Source organism: Rhinopithecus bieti, unplaced genomic scaffold (genome assembly GCF_001698545.2).
Source record: "Rhinopithecus bieti isolate Rb0 unplaced genomic scaffold, ASM169854v2 scaffold_12086, whole genome shotgun sequence".
Lineage (NCBI taxonomy): Eukaryota > Metazoa > Chordata > Mammalia > Primates > Cercopithecidae > Rhinopithecus > Rhinopithecus bieti.
In genome coordinates, this window is record NW_016807466.1 from 2,461,056 (window position 1) to 2,485,450 (window position 24,395).

Here is a 24,395-nt window from a genome sequence, read left to right on the forward strand (position 1 = left end):
GATCTCCTGACCTCGTGATCCGCCCGTCTCGGCCTCCCAAAGTGCTGGGATTACAGGCTTGAGCCACCGCGCCCGGCCTCATTAAAAATATTCTTAAGTGAGACTGACAGTTGTTTTAAACTGTGAGGGCAAAGTGCTGACGAATACAATGACTACGACTATAGTTTTCACTACTGTCTTCAGGCTAAAATCCAATGAAATAATTCATACAATTTTACCTAGCATTGTTTTTGCACCATTGATGCAAATGTCAATGATACCTTAATATTGTGAAAATACTTTTGACCTCACAGACCCCTCCCAGCCCTGGATCACATACAGAGAACTGCTGGGTGGGTGAATGAATATAAGGAAGGCCATCACCACCCAGCTCAGACGCCTGTGACAATGCTGCCTGGGGCACTGGCCCTGTATCTGAAATCCATGCTAAGCACCTCCTGCATGGCTAACACTTCCCCCAATCTTCCTCACTCTCCGCCTTCCCAGTCACTTCCTCCCAACCACACCCCCACACTCCATACCTGGTTTTGGCTCAACCGCTGGGTGTTAACACCTAGGCCTTAACAAAGTCCTGGTTTCCTGGCCTCATTGTAATTCCTTCTGGGACTTGGCTTTGGGTATCAGCCCTCTGGCCTCAGGCCCTATGATCAGGAGTAAGGTAAACCCTCCTTGGTGTTGTTTTGGGAACACTATGAGGTAGACTGCCAGGGTGACTTCCAGCTCTGTATCTAGCACCGTGGGTGTGTTGGAGGAGGCAGTGAGGGGAGGGGGGGTTATAAGGATTAGGTATTTGGTATAAATTGATATTGTTTAGGCATATATCTAACATTAAAAGTAAAAAAATCTGTTTTGTTGTTTTACATTTTACATGATGAAGTGAAATATTCTTTTGCTCTTGCAAATAGGGGTTAAAAAGTCTTCATTTGGTTAATAAACAAAGCTAAAGGCCAGGCACGGTGGCTCACGCCTGTAATCCTAGCATGTGGGAGGCCAAGACGGGCGGATCACCAGGTCAGGAGATCGAGACCATCCTGGCTAACATGGTGAAACCCCATTTCTACTAAAAATACAAAAAATTAGCTGGGTGCGGTGGCGGGCGCCTGTAGTCCCAGCTACATGGGAGGCTGAGGCAGGAGAATGGCGTGAACCCGGGAGGCGGAGCTTGCAGTGAGTCGAGATTGCGCCACTGCACTCCAGCCTGGGCGACAGAGCGAGACTCCGTCTCAAAAAAAAATAAAATAAAATAAAATAAATAAATAAATAAACAAACAAACAAAGCTAAAGAAATACCTAACGTATTGCAGTTTTTAAAATGTGTGCTCATCCATTTCTCTTCCATTAGTACTCTTTGAATATGCATCATGAGTTCATCCAAGTAAATGGATTATTTAAATAGAAAAGTTAGAGTTAGGCATACCACAGAACAAGGTATCATTTTCTGAAAGTAGCTTTCCACAAATAGCAAATTAATTTAGAAACAAATTAATATGATTTCCAAGGAGGTCTTTCCTATTGAGTTACTCACTTTATCATTATAAAAGAAATGCTTTCTTCTCCTTGCATACTTCTTATATTACTTTTCTGAGCATTCTTTTTTTTTTTTTTTTTTTTTTTTTTTGAAACGGAGTCTCGCTCTGCCGCCCAGGCTGGAGTGCAGTGGCGGGATCTCGGCTCACTGCAAGCTCCGCCTCCCGGGCTCCCGCCATTCTCCTGCCTCAGCCTCCCGAGTAGCTGGGACTACAGGCGCCGCCACCTCGCCCGGGTAGTGTTTTTGTATTTTTTTTTTTAGTAGAGATGGGTTTCACCGGGTTAGCCAGGATGGTCTCGATCTCCTGACCTCGTGATCCGCCCGTCTCGGCCTCCCAAAGTGCTGGGATTACAGGCTTGAGCCACCGTGCCCGGCCTTTTCTGAGCATCTTGAAATATGGTTTCGAACTAAGATTTCAACGTCAGCACAACAACCTCCTTGCACTTTGAACAGCCAAGCGCCATCACAGTGACGTGTGTATGTGAAACAACCCTCTGGTATTTCTAAGACTCAATGGAGGAATGAAACGGCTCTCATGCCATTCTTCAGCTCTCTTGTAAGGAGTGCCCAGAGGATTAACTTCTACGGGGCTTTGGGAAGACATCTCGTGCTGCCCCTGGCAGTGAAGGGCACTGTCTTAGCTGAGCAGTACTGTAGGAGGTGACGGAATGCCCAAAGGGCACTGTGATTCTGTGCTTTAGGGAGAAGCAGGCTGAAGACAGACAACAGGGAGACGGAGGCGCAGTCAGGAGTCCTGGGTCCAGTGGTACGTCTCTGGACAGGGTCCCAAGGATGGCTGCTTTCCTCTTCCTTCACAAACAGGAATACACCAACCTCCAAAATGAGGCTGACTTAGGTCTCCCCAGCATTGACAGGCAGTTTTACAGAGTTAGTGTCTCAAGTTCTAGACGCAAATTGCCCGGATTTGAATATTGGCTCCATCATTTACAAGCTGAGTGACCTTGGGCAAGGGAGTTAACCTCTTTAATCTTCAGAGTCCTCATCCATAAAATAGACACAGAAAGTGCTCCTATCTTGCAGTTATAAGTGTATAAAGAGATAATCCATATAAAGTGCTTAGCACAGTGGCTAGCATGTAGTAAGTGCTTAACAAATGACAGCTATTAGTCTTATTAGCATTATACTTCTGAAAGTGTAAGCTGTACAACTTCTGGAAGGGGAAGAAATGAATCCAGGACATTTCCCCTACCAATCTCAGGATGAACATACTGAAAAAAAGTTGAAGATTCTATCAGATTTCTTGGGCACCAATGAAAGAATGTCACTAACCGTGAGGAATGTTTCCATCATAATGGGGAAGGATCTCTTTAGACATAACATTTGGATTATTAACAAAGTATTATAAAAAAGATGCAGTCTTCCTAGCTGGGAACTCAAAAGGACACCAGTGCAAGCTTTCAGCCACGACTCCATACTTAGTCCCTTCAGCTCTTCAATCCTGATGAATTCACCTTCACTCCGCTTCAAAAATTGATCTCTAATGGCAGGGCCAGGGACTTTATCAGCTACCCAGGCTTCTCTGAACATGAAGTGATCAATATCAAGAATACCGTGCACAACTCCCTGTACTCACAACTCAATTCTTCATTTACTCCCAACTTCTCTTCCGCATCTTTGAGACCCCTAGGACCTTGGCCCCTCCACATTCTCTATGAATGGCCTCCTGGTCTTACTTATTTGCTTCCTAGCTTGCAGCCTATGATGCTATGACTTTGGTCATACTGATGACTGTCTTTAGTTCTCTGCCTCCTTGATCTTCTATCACACCCAACCTAAAAAGCCCAATCCTGATGTCAATCCAGTCATAATTCTTCTATCAGGCTTTGGATCCCATCTCTCCTATCTCCTAAGGAAGGGTCTTGCTTTCTTCAGTCACATTCCTTCACTTCTACTATTTCTGCCCAACACATCTATGTCTTAAATAGCTCCCTGGATTCCAAGCAGCTTATTTAGCATCTCATTCTTCAAAAGGAATTTATACCAGTTTTCTCCACTTCCTCATTATCAATTTATTTCTCAACCCAAAGCAATCTGGCCTTTGCCTTCCTTATCTTGCCCAAGCTGCTTTTGTTAAAATTATCAATCCTTTTCATATTGCCAAATCCAAATAACCTTTTTCAATTCTTACCCTTTTTGATCTCCTGGTGGCATCCAAAACTGCTAATCATCCCTGCTTTCTCTAAACTCTTATCTCCCCTTCAAATTCAGTGTTGCCCAGAGTTGCATCCTTGCCTTCTGCTTTTCTGATTCTATAGATTCCTCCAGTGTTACCTCATTCAAACCTAAGACTTGAACCACTGAGAACATTCACAAACTGACACCATGTAGCTCAGATGTCTCTGCTGAGTGGAGGCCCATATGCACACTGGTTAAGAATGCAGACTCTAGGCTGGGTGCGGTGGGTCACGCCTGTAATCCTAGCACTTTGGGAGACAGAGGCGGGCAGATCAGCTGAGGTCGGGAGTTCGAGAGCAGCCTGACCAACATGGGGAAACCCCGTCTCTACTAAAAATACGAAATTAGTCAGGCATGGTGGCACATGCTTGTATACCCAGCTACTTGGGAGCCTGAGACAGGAAAATTGCTTGAATCTGGGAGGTGGAGGCTGCAGTGAGCCAAGATTGCACCATTACACTCCAGCCTGGGAAACAAAAGCAAAACTCTGTCTCAAAAAAAAAAAAAAAAAAAAAAAAAAAGGCAAACTCTGAATTCAGACAGACTTGCCTTCCAAACTGTCTCTGCGTTTACCAGCTGTCTGGCCTTGAGAAAGATACTTAATTTAAAACTCATTCTTCTCAGCTTCAAAATGAGAACAATCATATCACTAATACCTACCTATATAGTTCTTTGGAAGATTAAACAAAATAATGTATGTAAAGCACGTAGTTAACAATCAATAATGTTAGCTCTTGTTATTACAGGATTCTCTCCCTAAGCTCCCCAAAGTAACTCAAACTTCACATATTAAAATATCAACTTAGGCCGGGCGCGGTGGCTCATGCCTGTAATCCCAGCACTTTGGGAGGCTGAGGCAGGTGGATCACAAGGTCAGGAGTTCGAGAGCAGCCTGGCCAATATGGTGAAACCCTGTCTCTACTAAAATACAAAATTAGCCGGGGGTGGTGGTGGACGCCTGTAGTCCCAGCTACTCAGGAGGCTGAGGCAGGAGAATCGCTTGAACCTGGGAGGCGGAGGTTGTAGTGAGCCAAGATCGGGCCACTGCACTCCAGCCTGGGAGACAGAGTGAGACTCCGTCTCGAAAAAAAAAATATATATATATCAACTTAATGCCCTCATGCTTCTCCTTTTATTGCAGTAATAATAATAGCTCTCTCAAGGATTAATTTCTATCACTATCCCATAAGTTAAATATTAGTGACCCCATTTCACATATGAGGAAACTTGAGGCTTAGAGAGGTTTTTTACTCTGCTTGAAGTGGCAGAAAAATGGCAGGTAGAATTCAAATCTTGGTCCTCTGACTCCAAAGTTTATGATGCCTGGTACTGATACATGACTTCAATGTTCAATTCCCAAGCCAAAAACCCAGGACATTTATTTTGGACTTCTTCCCTCTCACTCAGCTACATCTAGTGGTGTGCTGTAGAACTGGCCCTAATGAAAAAAAATCCCTGATTTGTAGCATTTGCTGATTTCAAGCTATGAAGGTGACATGACTGAAAAGATGGGCAGAAATGCCTTGAGAACCTGCATAGGTCAGCTGCAGCACAGCACGGGATCCAGGAAGCCCCAAATCCTCTTAATTTGGATAGAGATCATTTGGTTGAAAGCCATTTGCCAAAACCAACTCGGTCTGAATCAAGTTGGTGAAAGCAACACTGTGTTAAAACAATCTGGTTGAGGCCGGGCACAGTGGCTCATGCCTGTAATCCCAGCACCTTGGGAGGCCAAGGTGGGTGGGTCACTTGAGGTCAGGAGTTCGAGATCAGCCTGGCCAATATGGTGAAACCCCGTTTCTACTAAAAATACAAAAATTACCCGGGTGTGGTGGCAAGCACCTGTAGTCCCAACTACTCAGGAGGCTGAGGCAGGAGGATTGCTTGAACCCGGGAGGCGGGGGTTGCTATGAGTCGAGATGGCACCACTGCACTCCAGCCTAGGCGACAGAGCGAGACTCCGTCTCAAGAAAAAATAAATACAAATGAAAATAAAACATTTGGTTGAAAAGGAATAACGTTCAGGGACAGGCTGCAGATTTTTTTTCTCTTTTTGTCTTTTTTTCCCTCTACTTTTTCCCTAAATAAATTTTGGCTAATTAGTCCCCTGGATATCTAACTGTAGGCTATTAGTTGCAAGGTTTTAATCTTGTGAACCTCCACTCCCATTACCCTTCACCCTCCGTGGTCCACCCTTACTGTACATCCTTCTATTCTCACAAATGTGATGGTTGCGTCACCTCGAGGCCTGTGCCCAGGCAGTACTTCAGCCTAGAATGTCGATCCCTCCACTCCACCGTCTTTGCCTGGCTAACTCCTGTTCCTTCACTTTCAGTTTAGGCATCAGCCATGGGAAATTACTTGGAACAGATTAAATGTGAAACAATGGGAATCAGACTGGGAGAGTGCAAATGTCCAACAACTGGCAGACTGTGTAAATGAACTGTGCTGGTTTTCAAAACGTAGCTGGTGTAATCTATTTTGGTGGGGAAGAATGCACGTATACATGGAAAAGAATCTAAGAAGTTAGTGTCTAGGGGGTTTTGCAGTGGTTTTCTTTTCTTTTTTTTTTTTTTTTTTTGCGGCGGAGTCTCGCTCTGTCGCCCGGACTGGAGTGCAGTGGCCAGATCTCAGCTCACTGCAAGCTCCGCCTCCTGGGTTTACGCCATTCTCCTGCCTCAGCCTCCCGAGTAGCTGGGACTACAGGCGCTCGCCACCTCGCCCAGCTAGTTTTGTATTTTAGTAGAGACGGGGTTTCACCGTGTTAGCCAGGATGGTCTCGATCTCCTGACCTCGTGATCCGCCCGTCTCGGCCTCCCAAAGTGCTGGGATTACAGGCTTGAGCCACTGCGCCCGGCTGCAGTGGTTTTCTAAATGTGAGTGGGATTGCGGGAGGTTTCTTTGCTTGTCTGTAGCTTCTGTAATAAGGATGCATTGCTTCTGTAATAAGGAAATCTGCTTTTGTTTGTTTGTTTGTTTTGGGTAAGATACGTTTATTGCTAAGATCTTGGTATTCCACCTGTTCATTATTGTAATCAATTTTGGATAAGGATTATGGCCTGACTATTCATTGGATAGAAAAAGAATCTAGAAAATAATGGAAAACAGGTCATATTTAAAAACACGTAAGTCATCATATGGTGCACAAAAATGACCAGAAATGAAGAAACCAGATACCCAAGAGATTAACTTTCAACTGAAGTGTAAGTTCAGCAGGATTAATGGGTTAACTAGATTATATTTGGCTAAATTCTATGCTATCATTAACTCTACCACCTTGAGAACTCTAGTGAATCTTTTATTTTCTCTGTTCCGTTCCTCTTGTTATCAGGTTAGGAAAGCAATCCAATCTCTTAGGGTACACAAGCCCCCTAATTACCATCAGAGCTCCACGTAGATCTTGGCATCTCTTCTGCCACATGTTCCTCTCCTCCCCACCCCTACTAGACTACCCCCTGCCTCCCGGCCAGCCACGTGCTCTCTGCTGCAGTGATGCAAACTTCACGTTCCTGAATGTGTCATGTGGTTTCAGTTCTCTAAGCCTCTGCACATGCTATGTTCTCTGAAATGATCTTAGAACACATGGTCCTGTGCACACACACACACCGTGATACAGTATAATTAATATTAGCACACCATGGAGTATTAATATTAATCCTACCTGCCTTATAGACACCACGTGTCTTCTTTACCTTGGCATTCTGAATGTTTCTAGACTGTGCAACCCAAAGTGTGGTCTGCACACCAGTAATATCACATGGGAGCTTGTTAGATGCTAATTTTAGCCCCTACCACAATATCTACCAAATCAGAAACTCTGAGAATGGAGGCCAGGAAGGACATTTTAAAGGTCTTCCAGGTGATTCTTACACACATAAAGTTTGAGAGGCGCTGCTCTGCATAATTCTTAACATTGCCTGGATGAACTAATAGATGATTAAAAACTTGGGAAACTCCTTTACATTTGTTTTGAATCTACCTCCATCCTAAGCCCTTGCTTTTGTATGTGTTAAGTCCAGATATGTATGTATGTGTGTGTATGAATTAATGAATCAATAACCAATCTTGTCAAAATGTCCAGTGAAATTTTCCTTAATTATTTGATCACTGTAGGACACTTAACTTTCTCCTCTAAAAAGGGAAAAGAGGAAGTTAATAGAGGATTTCATGCTACAGGGCCTCATTTATTATTGGTTAGTTGGTTAGTGCCTTCTTGGTATTCCGTAAGCTAAATCTGTATTATAATTCCTAATTTTGGATGGAGAAACTGAATCCTAGAAAGTTAAACACTCAGTATCTTGCCTAGGACCACACAGCAATTTAGTGGGAGGCCTAGGCCCAGGCTGAACAGACTCAGAATTCCAATTTATTGTTCATCCACTGAGCCACAGTGTTTCTCTACCTTTAGTTATATTACAGGAATTAACTTACTAGAGAGCCCTTGGAAGGTACAGTAAACACTTTATTTTGTGGTCAGGTGATTAAATGTGCAAAGGTCCCTTACCCTCTATCCAGCCATTACCTATAGGACATTCCTATTTGGCCAGAAGTGATTTGTTGGCTTTGTAATATAGGCAGCCTTTGTACATCTCCCTCTGTAGCTGCTGAAATCTTGGCTTGCACCCAAATGCCCCACTTGGGTTTTGTTCAGAAAAGATTTCCTCCAGCTGCTTTATTTGTTCCACGATTACATGTATGAGCTTCCAGAATGTATAAGATCACAAGTCAAATGAAAGGCTTCAGCTCCCAGTTCACATAAAGAGATAAAATTTGAAACCAAGGAAACAACACAACTTGGCTAAATGAAGGGCTAAGCATAAATGAGGCTCAATAGTATTCCTGCTAAAAGGTCAGGACATGCTAAAATGCTCAGGGAAAACAGACACTATAGGGTAATCATAGGATCTTTGTGCTATATTTATGGTCACATTGGCAAAGGGATTCAGACTTCCCCTTTAGCATTGACAATTCGGGGCAAAGCAAGCTGAGAGAAACCAAAAGCAAATTTGGATCTAACAATAAACAAAACAACCATATAAACAGGGCTCCTGTTTTAAGAATTGGAAGACTATATCCCAAAATGAAATTTAGACATCCTGGAGATCGGCCATCATTCAAGTCAGGAGCCTTGGGATCATCATAAAGAGAAGCGGGTCTAAGGCAAAAGGCTAAAGTAAAAGGAAGAGGGATAGCAGTTATTTGCAGCAGATGGAAGAGTCACCAAAGAACACGCAGAGAGAGACCTACAGGTCATAGAGCATGAAAGGAAAATGACCTCTAGTACAAAAACGGAGAGTTTGCCAAAGGATACCACTGAATGCCAAAAGAGTCTTTGGAAATTTAAAAACCTGAAGTTGGTTCCACGATCTCAAAATAAATACTGGAAAATACTGAGGAGTGCACAGAAGCCCTAACATCAGTTGTGCTTCCAACACATCACACGTTTATTTGTTGTGATTAAGTTTACAGGATTCATGAGAACACAGTCTTGTTGTATCATAGATGGGACAACTGTCATATTCAAAGAAGATCAAATACAATGAGACCAGAAAATTATGCACAAGCAGTGAAGATATTCTTATTTGAAGCAACCTGGACCAAAAGTCAATCAGTTAATCTTTAAAAGTCTGTTATAAAGGGAAAAACCACACACAAAATGGAGACACACTGCTGTGGATGCTGTCGTGTACCACTCAGATCCTCCACCTGCTGGAGTGTTACCTGCTGATTGTTCTCAGCTGAGAACCTCCCGAGACTCACGCTCAGCCAAAGAAGTTCGCCTTGTTTGAGATAATGCCCCTCCCCTGGGGAGTAGCCCACATCCAAGGTCTGATCAACACAGGAGGACGAGTTCCAATGGCCTCAATCTCCATCTGTGAGTCTGTTTCCCAGAAGCCCGGCCTAAGACACATACATAACTTAAACATTTCATGTTAAACTTAAAATAAGTTTCCTATCTTGGTTTCCTGAAAGTATGAAAACTTAACAACCACTGGGAAACAATCTCAATAGGGACTCTCTCTAGATTTTTTATTCCTCCCACACCACCTCAATCTTTTAACAGCTATTTTATCCGTAGCTAACACGACATATTTTTAAAAGCTTTAACTGTATTAAAATATACATAATATAAAATTAGTCATTTTTAAGTTCACTCAACCAACCATCGTGCAACCCACCCATCTCCCGTCCCCTGTCCCCATCCAGAACTCTCCTCATCTTGGAAAATGGAAACTTTGTGCCCATTAAACGCCAACTCGCCATTCCTACCTTCTCTCCAGCCGCTGGCAACCACCCTTCTCCTTTCGGTCTCTACAAATCTGACTATTACAGGTACCTTACTGATAATATTTTAAGTCTTTCCATAGCCTTCAAAGTTCATTTCCAGGAAAAAGCTGCTGTCTTTTTGTACTTTTACATTCCATCTGTTTGCCTGATATTTAATTAAATTACATAATTACAATAACAAGTTCAACTGGCACAAATAGGCTTGGGAACAAACACGAGCAACAAATAGCATAAACAGGTTTGGCAGCAAATAAACTCAACTAATTGGAGTAGAAGTGCCTGAGCGTACTAGAGAGAAGCCAGTTACAGTTCACCACGTTGTGGGCATCCACTGAACTGCTCGGCATAGGGTCTGGAAGCTTCCTTTAATCTGGCAAATTGGTTAAGAAAGCTTCTTCTACTATATAAAAATATATATTGTTAGCACATAGTACCTACTACGTGCCAGGCATTGAGCTAAACATGTAACTTGCATTATGTCACTTAATGCCCATAATCACGTGAGGTGAATATTACCATCATTCTCATTTCATGCACCAAGAAGCCTAGGCACAGAGAGGCACCTAAGCAATTTACCCAAAGTCACACCACTAGGAAGTGGCGAGGCTGAGATTTTCAAGGCAGTGTGACTCCAAAGCCTGTCCTCACTTCACCTGCCACACTGGCTCTTAAAATGAATATTAAATAAAAGGGATATCAAGAATAAAAATACAGAAGTAATCCTTTGTTTTCTATGGCATCATACAAAATGACAAAATGTGTCACATCCAATTTCTTTAAAAGACTGTAATTTAACAAACAAGGGTGTACTTACATCCTCACAACAAAAGAATGTAGGTAGTACAATCTGCAATTGTTATTTGTTTACATAGGAATGATTTCAGATAATTAAAGACAGAAGAGTTAGGCAATATTTGTAAGGAAAGAACTGAAGTCAGACATCTTAATTATGCTCTCAGATTAGCACAAAAAAGAGAGTAAGCTACAAACGAAAAAATGGAAAGTTTATACACTATAATAATAGCTAAATGTGTTACATCTTAGGACAACTCTTTGAATCAAAGAGAGAGAGAGAGAGAGCAAGAGTGCCAGCACATCTAAAATGATTCAGAGTCAGATAGCAAGTGCTTAATTAGAGAGGTCTCATTACAGCCATCTGTATCAACACCCATATGGAAAAACCAAACTATAGTTTTAGTAGAGGTATTTCCCCCAAGAAGACAAAGCATGAATTTGTGGTTGTCTCTCGAGAAAAAAAAGAAATCTCAAAGCAGATATAGACACATTTTTTTTTTTAAAGAGGCATTTAAGATTGCCAAATCACAATGAGTAGAAGAAAGCTCCATGTAATGGCCCACAGGAGAGCTGGGCAGAGAGAGGGGCCCGCATCCTACAGGGCAATGTGGTAGCTCCTCTCCACATCCACTAGCAAGAAGCTGCCCATTGCTCCCCTCCTCATTCAGGACACTGAGCTATAAAGACAGCAGCAGAGATTCCCAACAAAGTCGCACACAGCCAAGAAAGTCCTCTGCAGCAGTCGGCTCTTTTCAGTACCGGCAATCCATGAACTGGACATCATCAGATACATCCCTACAATCCAGTTGTCTCCCAGATGTCCCAAGACAATTGCTCTTTCATGGAGCCGTCTAACCTCCATGCACAATTCTTGATAAAATATTTTCCCTGATTGTCCAAAAGATGCCTTAAATACTTGAATACACAGCCCAAATTGCCCCCATAGTGAACCCCACACCTGCTCCTCCTCCCCATCCTCTGCCATACTGAATGGAGCCACCATTCACTCAGGCCCCCAGGCCTCCTCAACTTCTCCATGTCCATCCACCGTGCATCCTGTCACCACGATCCTGTATATTTAGACATGAAATATCATTTGAATGCACCTGCTCTTCCACCACTACCTTAGCTTAGGGCCTAGACTCTTGCAATGGGGCCTCTTAAGAGTGATCAGGAAGTCTCAGTAGCTTGATCAGGGGTTTGATACACAATCTCCTCCTTTAGTGAGCTCCAACTTCCTATCTAAATACCATGTTCAACTCCTGCATCACCCAGGTCAGAATCCCTGGAAAAACGGGAAAGAAAAAAGGGGACTTTCCCTTAGCACTTTAGGCATGAGGAATTTTTAGTGTCCCACTTACAGAATGAAGAACATCAGGTAATACCAAAAATTCTTTTGTAGCCTGAATAGGACAGCTTTTCTTTTCTTTTTAAATAAATGTTAGGCCAGGTGTGGTGGCTCATGCTTGTAATCCCAGCACTTTGGGAGGAAGAGGCAGGAGAATCACTTGAGCCCAGAACTTCAAGACCAGCCTGGGCAACATGGTGAAACCCCATCTCTACAAAAAATACAAAAATTAGCTGGGCAGGGTGGTGTGCACCTGTAGTCCCACCTATTAGGGAGGCTGAGGTGGGAGGATTGCTTGAGTCTGGGAAGTTGAGGCTGCAGTGATTGTGCCTCTGTTCTCCAGCCTGGGCAACAGAGTGAGATTATGTCTCAAATAATAAATGAATACATTGTATTGTGTATATTTAACGTATACAACATGATGTTATGGGATACATATCGATAAAAATGGTTACTATAGCAAAGCAAATTAACATATCCCAACTATTGCAGTTACCAATTTTTTTGTTTTTGTGGCAAAAATAGCTAAAATCTACTCATTTCGCATGAATCCCAAACACAGCACAATTTTATTACCTGTGGTGCTCATGCTGTACATTAGGCCTCTAGGCTTGTTCATCCTACACATCTGCTACTTTGTATCCTCTGACCTCTATCTCCCCATTTCTTGGCATGCCCCCACGGCCCTGGTAACCACTGTTTTATTCTCTCTGTAGATTTGACTGGGTTTTTGTTTGTTTTTTAGATTCTACATATAAGTGAGATCATGCAATATTTGGCTTTCTGTGTCTGGTTTATGTCCCCTAGTATAAAGCCCTCCAGGTTCATCCATGTGGTGACAACTGGCAGGATCACTTTTAAGACTGAGTAAGACTCCATTGTGTATATACACCACAGTTTCTTTATCCATTTGTCCAGCAATGAACTCTTAGGTTGTTTCTGTATCTTGGCTATTGTGAATAATGCTGCAATTATCAGCAGATATCTTTACAAAGCGGTGAATTTTATTTCCTTTGGGTATATTCCCAGAAGAGGAATTCCTGAGTCATACAGTAGTTCTATTTTTAATTTCTTTTTTTTTTTTTTTTTTTTTGAGACAAGGTCTTGCTTTGTCATCAAGGCTGGAGTGCAGTGGTGCAATCTTGGCTCACTGCATCCTTTGCCTCCCAGGTTTGGGCAATTATCCTGGCTTACTCCCCCAAATAACTGGGACTACAGGCGTGCACCACCACATCTGCCTAATTTTTGTATTTTTTTTGTAGAGACAGAGTTTCACCATGTTGCTCAGGCTGGTCTTGAACTCCTGAGCTCAAGCAATTTGCCCACCTTGGCCTCCCATAGTGCTGGGATTACAGGCAGGAGCCACCATGCCCTATTTTGAATTTCTTTAGAAATCTCCATACTGATTTCCATAATGGCTGTATCAACGTACATTCCCAACAGTCTACAAGAGTTCCCTCCTCCACACCTTTGCCAATATTTGCTATCTTTTTACTTTTCGGTAACAGCCATCCTGACAGGTGTGAGGTAGTATCTCACATTGACTTTGATTTGCATTTCCCGGATGATTAATGATACTGGGCACCTTTTCATATACCTGTTGGTCATTTTTATGTCTTCTTCAGAGAAATGTCTATTTAGGACCTTTGCCTATTTTTAAATTGGGCTATTTGTTTTTCTACTATTGAGTTGTATGAGTTCTTTATCAATTTTAGATATTAACCTTTATTGGATATATGGTTTGCAAAAGTCAGCTTATTTTCAAGACCCTTTTATCCAATCAACAGACTGTTTCCTTTTGGCAGTCTCTTAAACTACAGTGATTCATTCTGGGCAAAGACAGAAATGCCTCCTAAGTAATTTCTCCTCGTTGAGAACTACAAGGATACTACTTGGGGCTCCCAGCACAGTTCCCTCCTAGAGTTCTCCTGAGAGCATCTGAACTGAAGCAGAAAAGATAGACCTGGCTTTGAATCTCAAACTCTGCCTCTTACTAACTATGGGTTGCACTCAAGTTTTCCAGTCCTCTGAGTGTTCTTTCTTACAGAGAAAAAGATAATGGTATTTACTTATAGACTTGTTACATTCAACAGCAAACAATAAAAATCAACGAAGGGCCAGGCGTTGCCTTGCTCCTCTGGATTCAAAGATGCATTTCACAGCTCTGCCCTTTGGGCACTCCCAGTCAAGTGGCAAACAGATATGGGCCAAAAAGTGCTATAATCATGACGCACGAATAAGGAAAGACTGGTTGGAGGGTGAAGAATCGAAAGGGCACTTACTTGAAATGAGGTAATTATGTAAAAACACGGTTCCTGATGCCTGGCTCACTTAATAAATGCCTTTGGGTTAATTTTTTTTTAACACCCTATGTGGGCTTATAGCTGTTACTGACCTGTTTTTTTTTTTTTTTCCTGAAAGTTCCTATAAAAAAATCACCAATAGGCCGGGCACGGTGGCTCACGCCTGTAATCCCAACACTTTGGGAGGCCGAGACGGGCGAATCACGAGGTCAGGAGATCGAGACCATCCTAGCTAACATGGTGAAACCCTGTCTCTACTAAAAAATACAAAAAACTAGCCGGGCGTGGTGGCGGGCGCCTGTAGTCCCAGCTACTCGGGAGGCTGAGGCAGGAGAATGGCATGAACTCGGGAGGTGGAACTTGCAGTGAGCCGAGATCGCGCCACTGCACTCCAGCCTGGGCGACGGAGTGAGACTCCGTCTCAAAAAAAAAAAAAAATCACCAATAAAATGCTGGATGGTCATTGGTTCCATTTTTGGAGAAGCTCCTGAGTAACTAACTGTAAGATGCCTTCTCTGAAGCTCTGTCATCCCTGACACTTGCTCCTCTAATCCTACGTGAATGCTGTGGAATTGGTGTTCACCAGTTCATCTAGAAATGGGGCAGGTTTCTTAAATTTCTTCCCACCTTCAATAAGAAGGCTTCTCAGAAACTATAAGTTCTGACTTACAGTCTAGACAGGAAAAGTTTGCAGTCTGGTGTGCAGAGAGAAAATGATATCTTTTTATTCTAATACTTCATGATTTTTTTACTACTGCATCTCATTATCTTATACAAGAGAATAAAAAGAAAGTAGGCCCTAGAAATAATAAAGTAGAAACCAGAAATTCTGATATCCAGCTTCTACTTGTGGAGAAGAAACTAAACAAATAACTCGGATCACAGATGCTTTCAGATCCTGGACAAAACATCTAAGTTAGCAAACAGAATCTAACGGTACAGGCTGTGGCAGTTTTAAATTATGTCCATAAATGCTTTGATGTTCCTCCCTTCAAGAGTGGAGCCCGACAGCCTTCCCCCTAAATGTGGGCACTGGGTGGGGGCTATATCTAGGCTCTGCCTCTCCTGGCTCTCTTGCCATGTGGTGAAGACACTCAAGCAGCCCTGATGACAGGACCATGTGGTAAGAAACTGAGGCCTCCTGCAGACAGGCACTAACTTGCCAGGCATCTGAGCGAGCCACCTCGGAAGCCTTCAGATGACCAATACCTTGACTGTAACTTCATGAGAGGACATGAACTAGGATGACCCAGCAAAGCCACTCCCAGATTCCTGACCCACAGATACTGGAGAGACACTAAATGTTTATTGTTTTAATCAGCTGAGTGTCAGGGAAATTTGTTACTCGGCTACAGATAACTAAAATGCAGGTCAACAGGCCAATAGGCTATGACTGATGAAGGGTTTTTTTGTTTTGTTTTTAGACAAGGTCTCACTCTGTTGCCCAGAGTGAGTGCAGTGGCGTGATCACGGCTCACTGCAGTCTCAACCTCCTGGGCTCAGGTAATCCTCCCACCCCAGCCTCCCAGGTAGCTGGGACCACAGGTGTGCGCCACCACACCCAGTTAATTTTTTTTGTTTTTTGGAGAGGCAGGGTCTCCCTATGTTGCCCAGGCTGGTCTCCAACTTCTAGGCTCAAGCAGTCTGCCTGCCTTGGCCTCCCACTTGAGCCACCGCGCCTGGCCAATGATGAGGTTTTTGTATTCAGGATAGCATAGTTTTCTTAGATAAAAAATAATTCTCTTAATTGCTTTCTCTGGAGCACAGAAATACGATATACATAAGTGTGGGTGGTGACACGACACCAAAAGTTCACACTAGTTCTCCTTTACTCAGCACTTCACGTCCCTCACCCCAAAGAAAGAAACTCTAGCTTAAAATACTAGAATCATATGACTCAGAAAAGACTGGTGGATTGTGACTTATTAAGAAACAATTTAAAATAAGGCCTATGGCAAGGCAGCTAATAATGAAAGCAAATATCTTATCACAAAATTGTAAAAATCGGGCAAATAAAGCAGAGTAATCCCTAGCCAAAATTATTAGATAACAATGAGCTCTGAATTTCATCATGTCTGGTGGTTTGAGCACTTACATAATTTCATTTATTTAAAACTATAACTTGCTATGGGTGATGTGAATTAGTCTTCAAAGGTCCAAGGTGTTAGATCTGCAAACAGAAGAAAGGGCATTTTCCTCTCATTTATTATTTATTACTTTTCTCTAGAGTTAAATTCTCTTATTCACAAATATTTCTTGTGTATCTAATTTCTGCCAGAATTAGAATGGGAATGAAATGGCAGAAACTATAGCTGCCTCCTCAAGGAACGCGCAGAGGAGACTCGCGTTTCTCACATGAGCATGACCTGTGGGGGAATTTTACAATAGGAATGTATAGGCCCATTTCTAGAAACTAGAAACTCAAATGCCAATGGCAAGGGAGGAGGGCCTGGAGATCTCTGTTTCTGATGCTCAGTGTGGAGAGCCACCAGGGTGGACAATACTACAACACAGTCCATTTACTCTGTCATCAAATATTTACGGAGCACCTGAGCTGCACTGGAGACGCTAGGTGCCAGGAGTGCCACTGTATGCCAAAAACCAGGTAACCTGAGGTTAGGAGGAGAGTCAGACACGTGAAGGGAGAGGTAAGGCTGTTCCATCACAGGCAGAAGAAACAGGGAGAGGAGGACGCATGAGGAACACTCTGATCATGTCTGCCAATGTGGAGTCATACCACGCAGTAGGCTTGATTAGTGAAAGACAGAATACATAGTATAGCCATGCATTCTGAGCTTTTTTATTTGAATGAGAACAAACTGGCCCTGTTACAGTCTTCTCACTTCATTGCTGAAAACTCTAGATGTGGACCTCCTCACAGTCAAGCCCCAAAGGAGGGAATAGAACTGAGGTCCTATGACTCTGGTTCTAACGTACTTTTTCCTTTATTGGCTCCTTTGAGGACTAAAAAATGTCTTCAGGGCCGGGTGCGGTGGCTCACACCTGTAATCCCAGCACTTTGGGAGGCCGAGGCGGGTGGATCACCTGAGGTCAGGAGTTTGAGACCAGCCTGGCCAACATGGTGAAACTCCATCTCTACTAAAATACAAAATTAACTGGGTGTGGTGGTGGGCACCTGTAATCCCAGCTACTTGGGAGGCTGAAGCAGAAGAATCACTTGAACCCAGGAGACAGAGGTTGCAGTGAGCCGAGATGGCACCATTGCACTCCAGCCTAGGTGACAAGAGTGAAAACTCCATCTCAAAACAAACAAGCAAACAAACAGTCTTCAGGAACCAGAACAAGGCCGAACTGCATTTCTCAACCATTCTAAAAAGCTTGTGTTGTTACTATAGGCATACTGCCTCACATGCTGTCAATCTGGTGTGTTTTCGAAAAGATATAATCAACCAAGAAAAAGTAAGGCAGATGCGAACAATGTCTTTGAAGCTATTTCAGTTGCTACTGTTAGAAAATGTTTGAATTTCAACTCTACTAGGCATAAAATACGCTTATAGAAAACACTAGTTTTGGAATCTGAATCAATGACCCAGAAATAAATCTTGGAGAGGGATAAATGAAATTCTGAAAGAGTGGAATCAAAGAATATCAAACTATTATTTCCAAATGGTTTGTAAAAATAATGTTTCTGGGTTACAATGCGAAAACAGGTACATTTTCAATCTCCAGGTATTAATAATATACTGGCATGGCCGGGCGCGGTGGCTCAAGCCTGTAATCCCAGCACTTTGGGAGGCCGAGACGGGCGGATCACGAGGTCATCAGGAGATGAGACCATCCTGGGCTAATACGGGAAACCCCGTCTCTACTAAAAATACAAAAAACTAGCCGGGCGAGCGAGGCGGGCGCCTGAGTCCCAGCTACTCGGGAGGCTGAGAACAGGAAATGGCTGAACCGGAGGCGGAGGCTGAGTGAGCTGAGATCTCCGGCCACTGCCACCTCCAGCCTGGGCGGCAGAGCAAGACTCCGTCTCCAAAAAAAAAAAAAAATAATAATAATAATAATAATATACTGGCATTTTGTAACATAATGCTAGTCAGTTAAGGAGTAAATTTCCTTCCAAGGGGTTTATTACTTGAAGTGACTGAAGGATCTTATTTTACAGTCTCCCCAGTAACAAAAACTCTTCTCCATTTTCAGGGCCTTTGCCATCTGGTACCCACTTCCGCCACTTTTCTGAAGTCACTCAAAGGTCAACATTTTGTCCTTGTCCTAAACAAAACCAAACTCAGACCTCTTATTTCTTAACTTTTCTGTTCTTCCTGTCATCTTGAAACACTGTCTTCTCTTTGCTTCCATGAAACTGTAAGTTCCCGGTTCTCCTCTGACATTCCTTTTCTGGCTTTCCTCCTACCCACTGACATCCTCTAAAGCCGCCGCCTATGACGCTTCTCTTTCAAACCATCCATTTATACTAATATGACACCTTGATTCCCTACTCACCAAGGCTCTCCATCCTTGGAACTAACCTTGACAATTCTTTTCACATTGCTTCCCAATACCCAATAAGCTACTGAGGCTACCTGATTCTGTGTTAAGATTTGACCTTCCCTTTCTAAGATTTGACTTAGCCTTCACATGTCTGCCTCCTTTACCCTAGAAACAAGACCTCATCACTTAAGCCTCGGTCAGTTACTTAGTTCTCTGGTATCTGCTGCAGCCTGCAAACAGATGAAGACCTTTCTTATCATGTCCCTTCCTTGCCCAAGAATCAGTACATGCCCTGCTGAATCCAATCCCAGTGGCCCTTACCTGCAATGTCATTCCCCTTTGCAAGTTACTATGGTTTAATTGTGTACCCCATATTTCATGTGTTGGAAACTTGATCCCCGTATTCTTAAACTGATTAGAAATGTGGTCTTTGGGAGGTAACTGGGATTACATAAGATAATCAGGGTGGGGCCCTCATGAGAGAACTGTTGGCTTTATAAGAGGAACCTGAGCTGACATACATGCTCTTGCCATCTCTCCATGTGATGCCTTCTGCCATGTTACGATGCAGCGAGATGGTCCTTCCCAGATGCTGGTACCATGTTTTTGGACTTCCCAGCCTCTAGAACTGTGAGAAATAAATTTCTTTTCTTTATACATTGCCAAGTCTCAGGTACTCAGTTATAGCAACAAAAAATAGACACAGACACAGACCCAATTTAATTCTTTGTCCAAAATTCAACATGAAATTCCTTCTTGGATGAATCTTTCCTTACCTAATCTCCTTCCACAGTGAATTTTAGTTTCCTCAGCAGTCACATCTGGATCACACTCTCTCACACTCACTGCAACTAAAAGCCAGCTCTTATAGAAACCATGGTATTGCAGGATCAGCAGAGGGGTCTCCATAAATGTTTGCTAAATTGAATTGAATTATATTGCAGCGCTGCCAAAGTTCACTTTTAATTATATAAAGATGGAAAGAAAATAGAAAGCACATCCTGTTTCAACTGTAACAGTTATTATTTTAATTTCTTAAACAGTAACAATGGAAACAGATACTAAAAGCATTTTTTTATTAGAAAAATCACTGGAACAAAATCTTTTAAACATTTTTGTTAGTTTTCTTTCCTCTAACACTTTTGATATATTTTATCACTCTGAATATAAAGGGGATTTTTGGCACCTGAGGAGCTGAGGATTGATGACAATGGGCAGTCTCACACATGTGAAGGATGAATTGTGTCCAGAAAACTGTGGGTCAGAGAGATATCTTCCAAATGGGAAATGAATTCTGACAGAAAGCTACCTGGTGGGAAATGAAGGATGACTTTGAAAAGCTAGTAATCATGATCAAATTTTAGTTGTGTTGACTAGTCTGAAATACACACTGCAACTACAATACATAAGTTGTTCTGAAAAGAACTTAATTATGCAGAAGAGGAACAAAAGATCTCATAAAATTTGAGCATTCACATCATCAAACATGTTAATGTCACAGATAACAAGTCTGTCTTACAAAATAACTGATGTCAGAGAGCACTTTAGCAGGTTTCTAAACCTTACCTCCTGGAGAAGGTAAGGCAAAGTTAGCTCTGGGTTAGGTAAAACTAGCAGGAAGATGCTATAAGAAGACAGAGTGTTCAAAATCATAAGTAAAATTAAAATTACATGTATGCACTTACATCTAATTTCCTCTGCATTATTTCTTTCTACTTATATGTGAAATGTTTCCATACATTTACTAAGCATTTAATGTGTATCTTCTATATGCCAAGCACTATCCAAAGCTCCAGGTAGTTGATGATCTCTGCCCAAAAGGAATTCATAGCCAACTAGGGGAGTTCACGGACTTAGTAGAAAAAAAAAAAAAAAAAAAAGAGTAAAGGACAGGAAATAACTAAAAGGGAAGAAATAATACGAAATAGAAAATTTTAGGCTTAATCCTAAATTTATTAAACTAAGAATAATCCAACAACTCAGTGTTAAAGAAAGCCAGCTAAGAACTCTGCCAACTTGATGACAGTCAGATTCAGTTTTCTGAAATTCTCATGTCTGAATGGGTCAAGCTAAAAGACAATAGAGAGTAATAGTTCTGAACATATTAAGATGCTGCAAAATAATGACTATAGATCGGCGGTGTACAATCTTTTGTTTTCCCTCGTCACACTAGAAGAATTGTCTTGGACTACACAGAAAATACACTAACACTAACAATACACCAGCACTAACGGTGCTTGAAAAAATCGCCAAAAAAATCTCATAATGTTTTAAGAAACCTTACAAATTTGTGTTGGGCTGCACTCAAGGCTGTCCTGGTCACCAGAGCCGCGGGTGGACAAGCTTGATAGTGATGAAACAACTTTTAGCTGTTTAGCTAAATAAGAAATTGTCCCAATATTTCTTAAGATGTATAATTACTGATACTTTCCTAATACTTTAATTATAATCTAATATTCTAATTGTTTTTGGCAATACTTTCAACATTATAAAAGACATTTAGAATTACATTGTATCATGATAAAACAATTCTGAAAGAATAACAGGAAATCATTACAGAAACTTTGGATAATACACAAGTGGTCTGAAGTGATCTATATGACCAACTCCTAACAATTCTACAGGAAATATTACACAATAAAGAAAATCTTGGAATTAAGCAACAGGCTCTATAATTTTAAGAAAAATAGAATGAAATTCAATTGCAAAAGCAAACTTGTTTGACCACCTGGGATGTTCTCCCCTTCCTTGCCAACATGTGAGCCTCTCCCATCCTCTGCAGGCTTTCTCCTCTCACCCCAGCAACTGTTCCCCCTTTTCTAAACTCATTGTTGGTTTGCCTGCTGGCACTAGGCAGTGAATGAACTTCTCCATATCCCCAGCAATGGGGATGCACCCTGAACATGATAAATATTTGTTGAGCATATGCTCATTTTATGTTCATACATCTGTGAATATTAATGAATACAGTTGGTTGAGAAAAAAAGGACCTAGGATGAAAAATTGGCAATGCTACACATTTTGCCTGATTTTGAAGTATTTCTGAAGAATTCAACACAGCCTGTACTAACTACTTCGTCAAATACAAACTAAAAAAACCATTCCAATATTTTAAAACTGAAAATTCATTTATTCTGAATTTTAAAACTCTTTAAGCTAAGATAGCAAACAAAAGATCATCGAACTTTTCTGTAACTAATAACCCTTATTTGTATCTTCTTCCACTTTTCTCAAGCTTATTTATAAAATTATTCTAATATAATCAATGAGGAACACTACTTAATTTTTAAATAACTAGCTCTAAATAGTGCATAATTGTCCTAAACAAACAGGATCTACATCTTTATGGAATTCCACCCCCAACATCCACACACTTAGCCTATTTTAAATGTCCCAGACCCAAGATCAGATGTACTCCCTTTAACACAGGAGTATGTCAGAGGCAAAAACAATTGCATAACCGAGCCATACTAACAAATTAGTGATTATATGAATGAGTGTCATGGCCAAGGCTAGTACAGGAAGCACAAGTTTCAGGAACTGTTGGATGGCCCGATGGTCTACCCTAAAAACAATTCCTCTCCCATCTATTTGCTGATGCCCATGTTTCTTTCTCTTTCCCTTTTCTTTCCTTTTTCCTTTCCTTTTGTTTCCTTCCTTTTTTTTTCAGATGGGGTCTCACTCTGTTACACAGAGTACAGTGGAGTACAGTGGTGCAATTATGGTTCACCGCAGCTTTGACCTCCTGGGCTCAACTGATCCTTCCACCTCAGCCTCCCAAATAGTAGCTGGGACTACAGGTACACGTCAACATGCCCAGATAATTTTTTGTTTGTTTGTTTGTCTGTAGAGACAGGGTTTTTCCATGCTGCCCAGACTGGTCTCGAACCCCTGGCCTCAAGTGATCTACCTGCCTTGGACTCCCAAAGTGCTGGGATTACAGGGATGAATCACAGTGTCCAGCTACATTTCTTTAATATTAAACTAACAGACATAAGACTTAAAATACAAATATCCCTAAGCTGCCAGTGTTGTTCGGTGCTTCCCTAGAGCTTGTGCCCATTCTTGGTCTCCAGGGTCCCTGTGATTTGGGAGGGAAGGATCCCACTCACAGTTCCAGAGGTTATACTCCGCCAATCAGCAGGATGCCCTCAGTGACTAGTTCTCAGATTATTAGATACTCCTGGACCTAATAATTGGCTCAGGGGTGTCCTACAACCTTAGAGAGAAGCCAAGGGCTTGTGACCGTCCTGAGTACAGCAGCACTTTCAGCTCAGGTTGGTGAGGTTACAGGTGTGAGACCGGGAGCCGCTGCAGTCAGTGCTGCATCCTTGGGAGGAGTCGGTCAGGATCATCACCGACACGGGGCAAGGGCAAGGCTGAAAGAACACCAGAGACCTGAGGCCAGGGGCCGGATCAAATTGCACCAAAGGCAATCTCACTTCTGCGTGGTTCTGTTGTGAGAGTCAACAAATTCCTTTTATCACATAAAGCAGCTGGAGTTACAATCAGCCACACTTTATATCCTGGGAAAAGGCAACAGACTGATTCAAAATTGCATCATAAAGTTCATATAAGTCGTATCCGACAGAGCCTCTCTTGAAATCAGGTGTTGATTTAGAGACTGACATATGAGTCCTGGGCATCTGAAGAGGGAAGAGATGCTATAGGGAGAGAGAGAGAGAGAGACACTTTATTTGAAAAGGATGGCTGGAGGTCTAAAAAACATTTATTTTTATTTTTGAGATAGGGTCCAATGCCCAGGCTGGAGTGCAGTGGAACAATCACGGCTCACTATAGCCTCAACCTCCCGGGCTCAAGTGATCCTCCCACCTCGGTCTCCAGAGTAGCTGGGACTACAGGGACCAGCTGGGACATGCCACCATGTCTGGCTTATTTTTATTTTTATTTTTTTTGAGATGGAGTCTCACTCTGTCACCCAGCCTGGAGTACAGTGGCGCGATCTCGGCACAGTGCAGCCTCCACCTTCCAGGTTCACATGATTCTCCTGCTTCAGACTCCCAAGCAGATGGGATTACAGGTGCCCATCACCATGCCTGGCTAATTTTGTATTTTTTTAAAATAGAGATGGGGTTTCACCACATTGTCCAGGCTGGTCTCGAACTCTTGACCTCAAGTGATCTGCCTGTCTCAGTCTCCCGAAGTGTTGGGATTACAGGTGTGAGCCACAATGCCCGGCCTGAGATAGGGTTTTGCTATATTGCCCAGGTTGGTCTAAAACTCCTGAGCTCAAGCGATCCCCCCGCCTCGGCCTTCCAAACTGCCGGGATTACAGGCATGAGTCACCGTGCCTGGCCTGACAAAATTTTTAAATATTATGCTGCAATTTTGTCTGATCCTGCTTGGCTGTCAGAGGACTTGTGTTTTAAAGGAGATGAAGTTCAATGATAGGATTTTAGACAACGTCAGGGATGGTTGGAAAGGCATTTTTGGGCAGGGGCCCTTCTGGGCACCCTAAATGACA

General features: G+C 42.4%; 1 protein-coding gene across 5 annotated transcripts in view; it reads right to left on the bottom strand.

Annotated features, from left to right (window-relative positions):
* The window catches only part of EFCAB11 (EF-hand calcium binding domain 11), a 177,806-nt gene that overhangs the window by 59,255 nt on the left and 94,156 nt on the right, over nucleotides 1-24,395 (bottom strand). The window contains exon 6 of one of the 5 annotated variants that reach the window (XM_017882289.1): nucleotides 22,906-23,574. The exons of the other annotated variants lie outside the window; for them this stretch is intronic. Coding sequence (XP_017737778.1) covers nucleotides 23,460-23,574 — 115 coding nt within the window. The 3' untranslated portion in view covers nucleotides 22,906-23,459. Of the gene's footprint in view, nucleotides 1-22,905; nucleotides 23,575-24,395 lie in introns of those variants that run through there. 5 annotated transcript variants of the gene reach the window in all.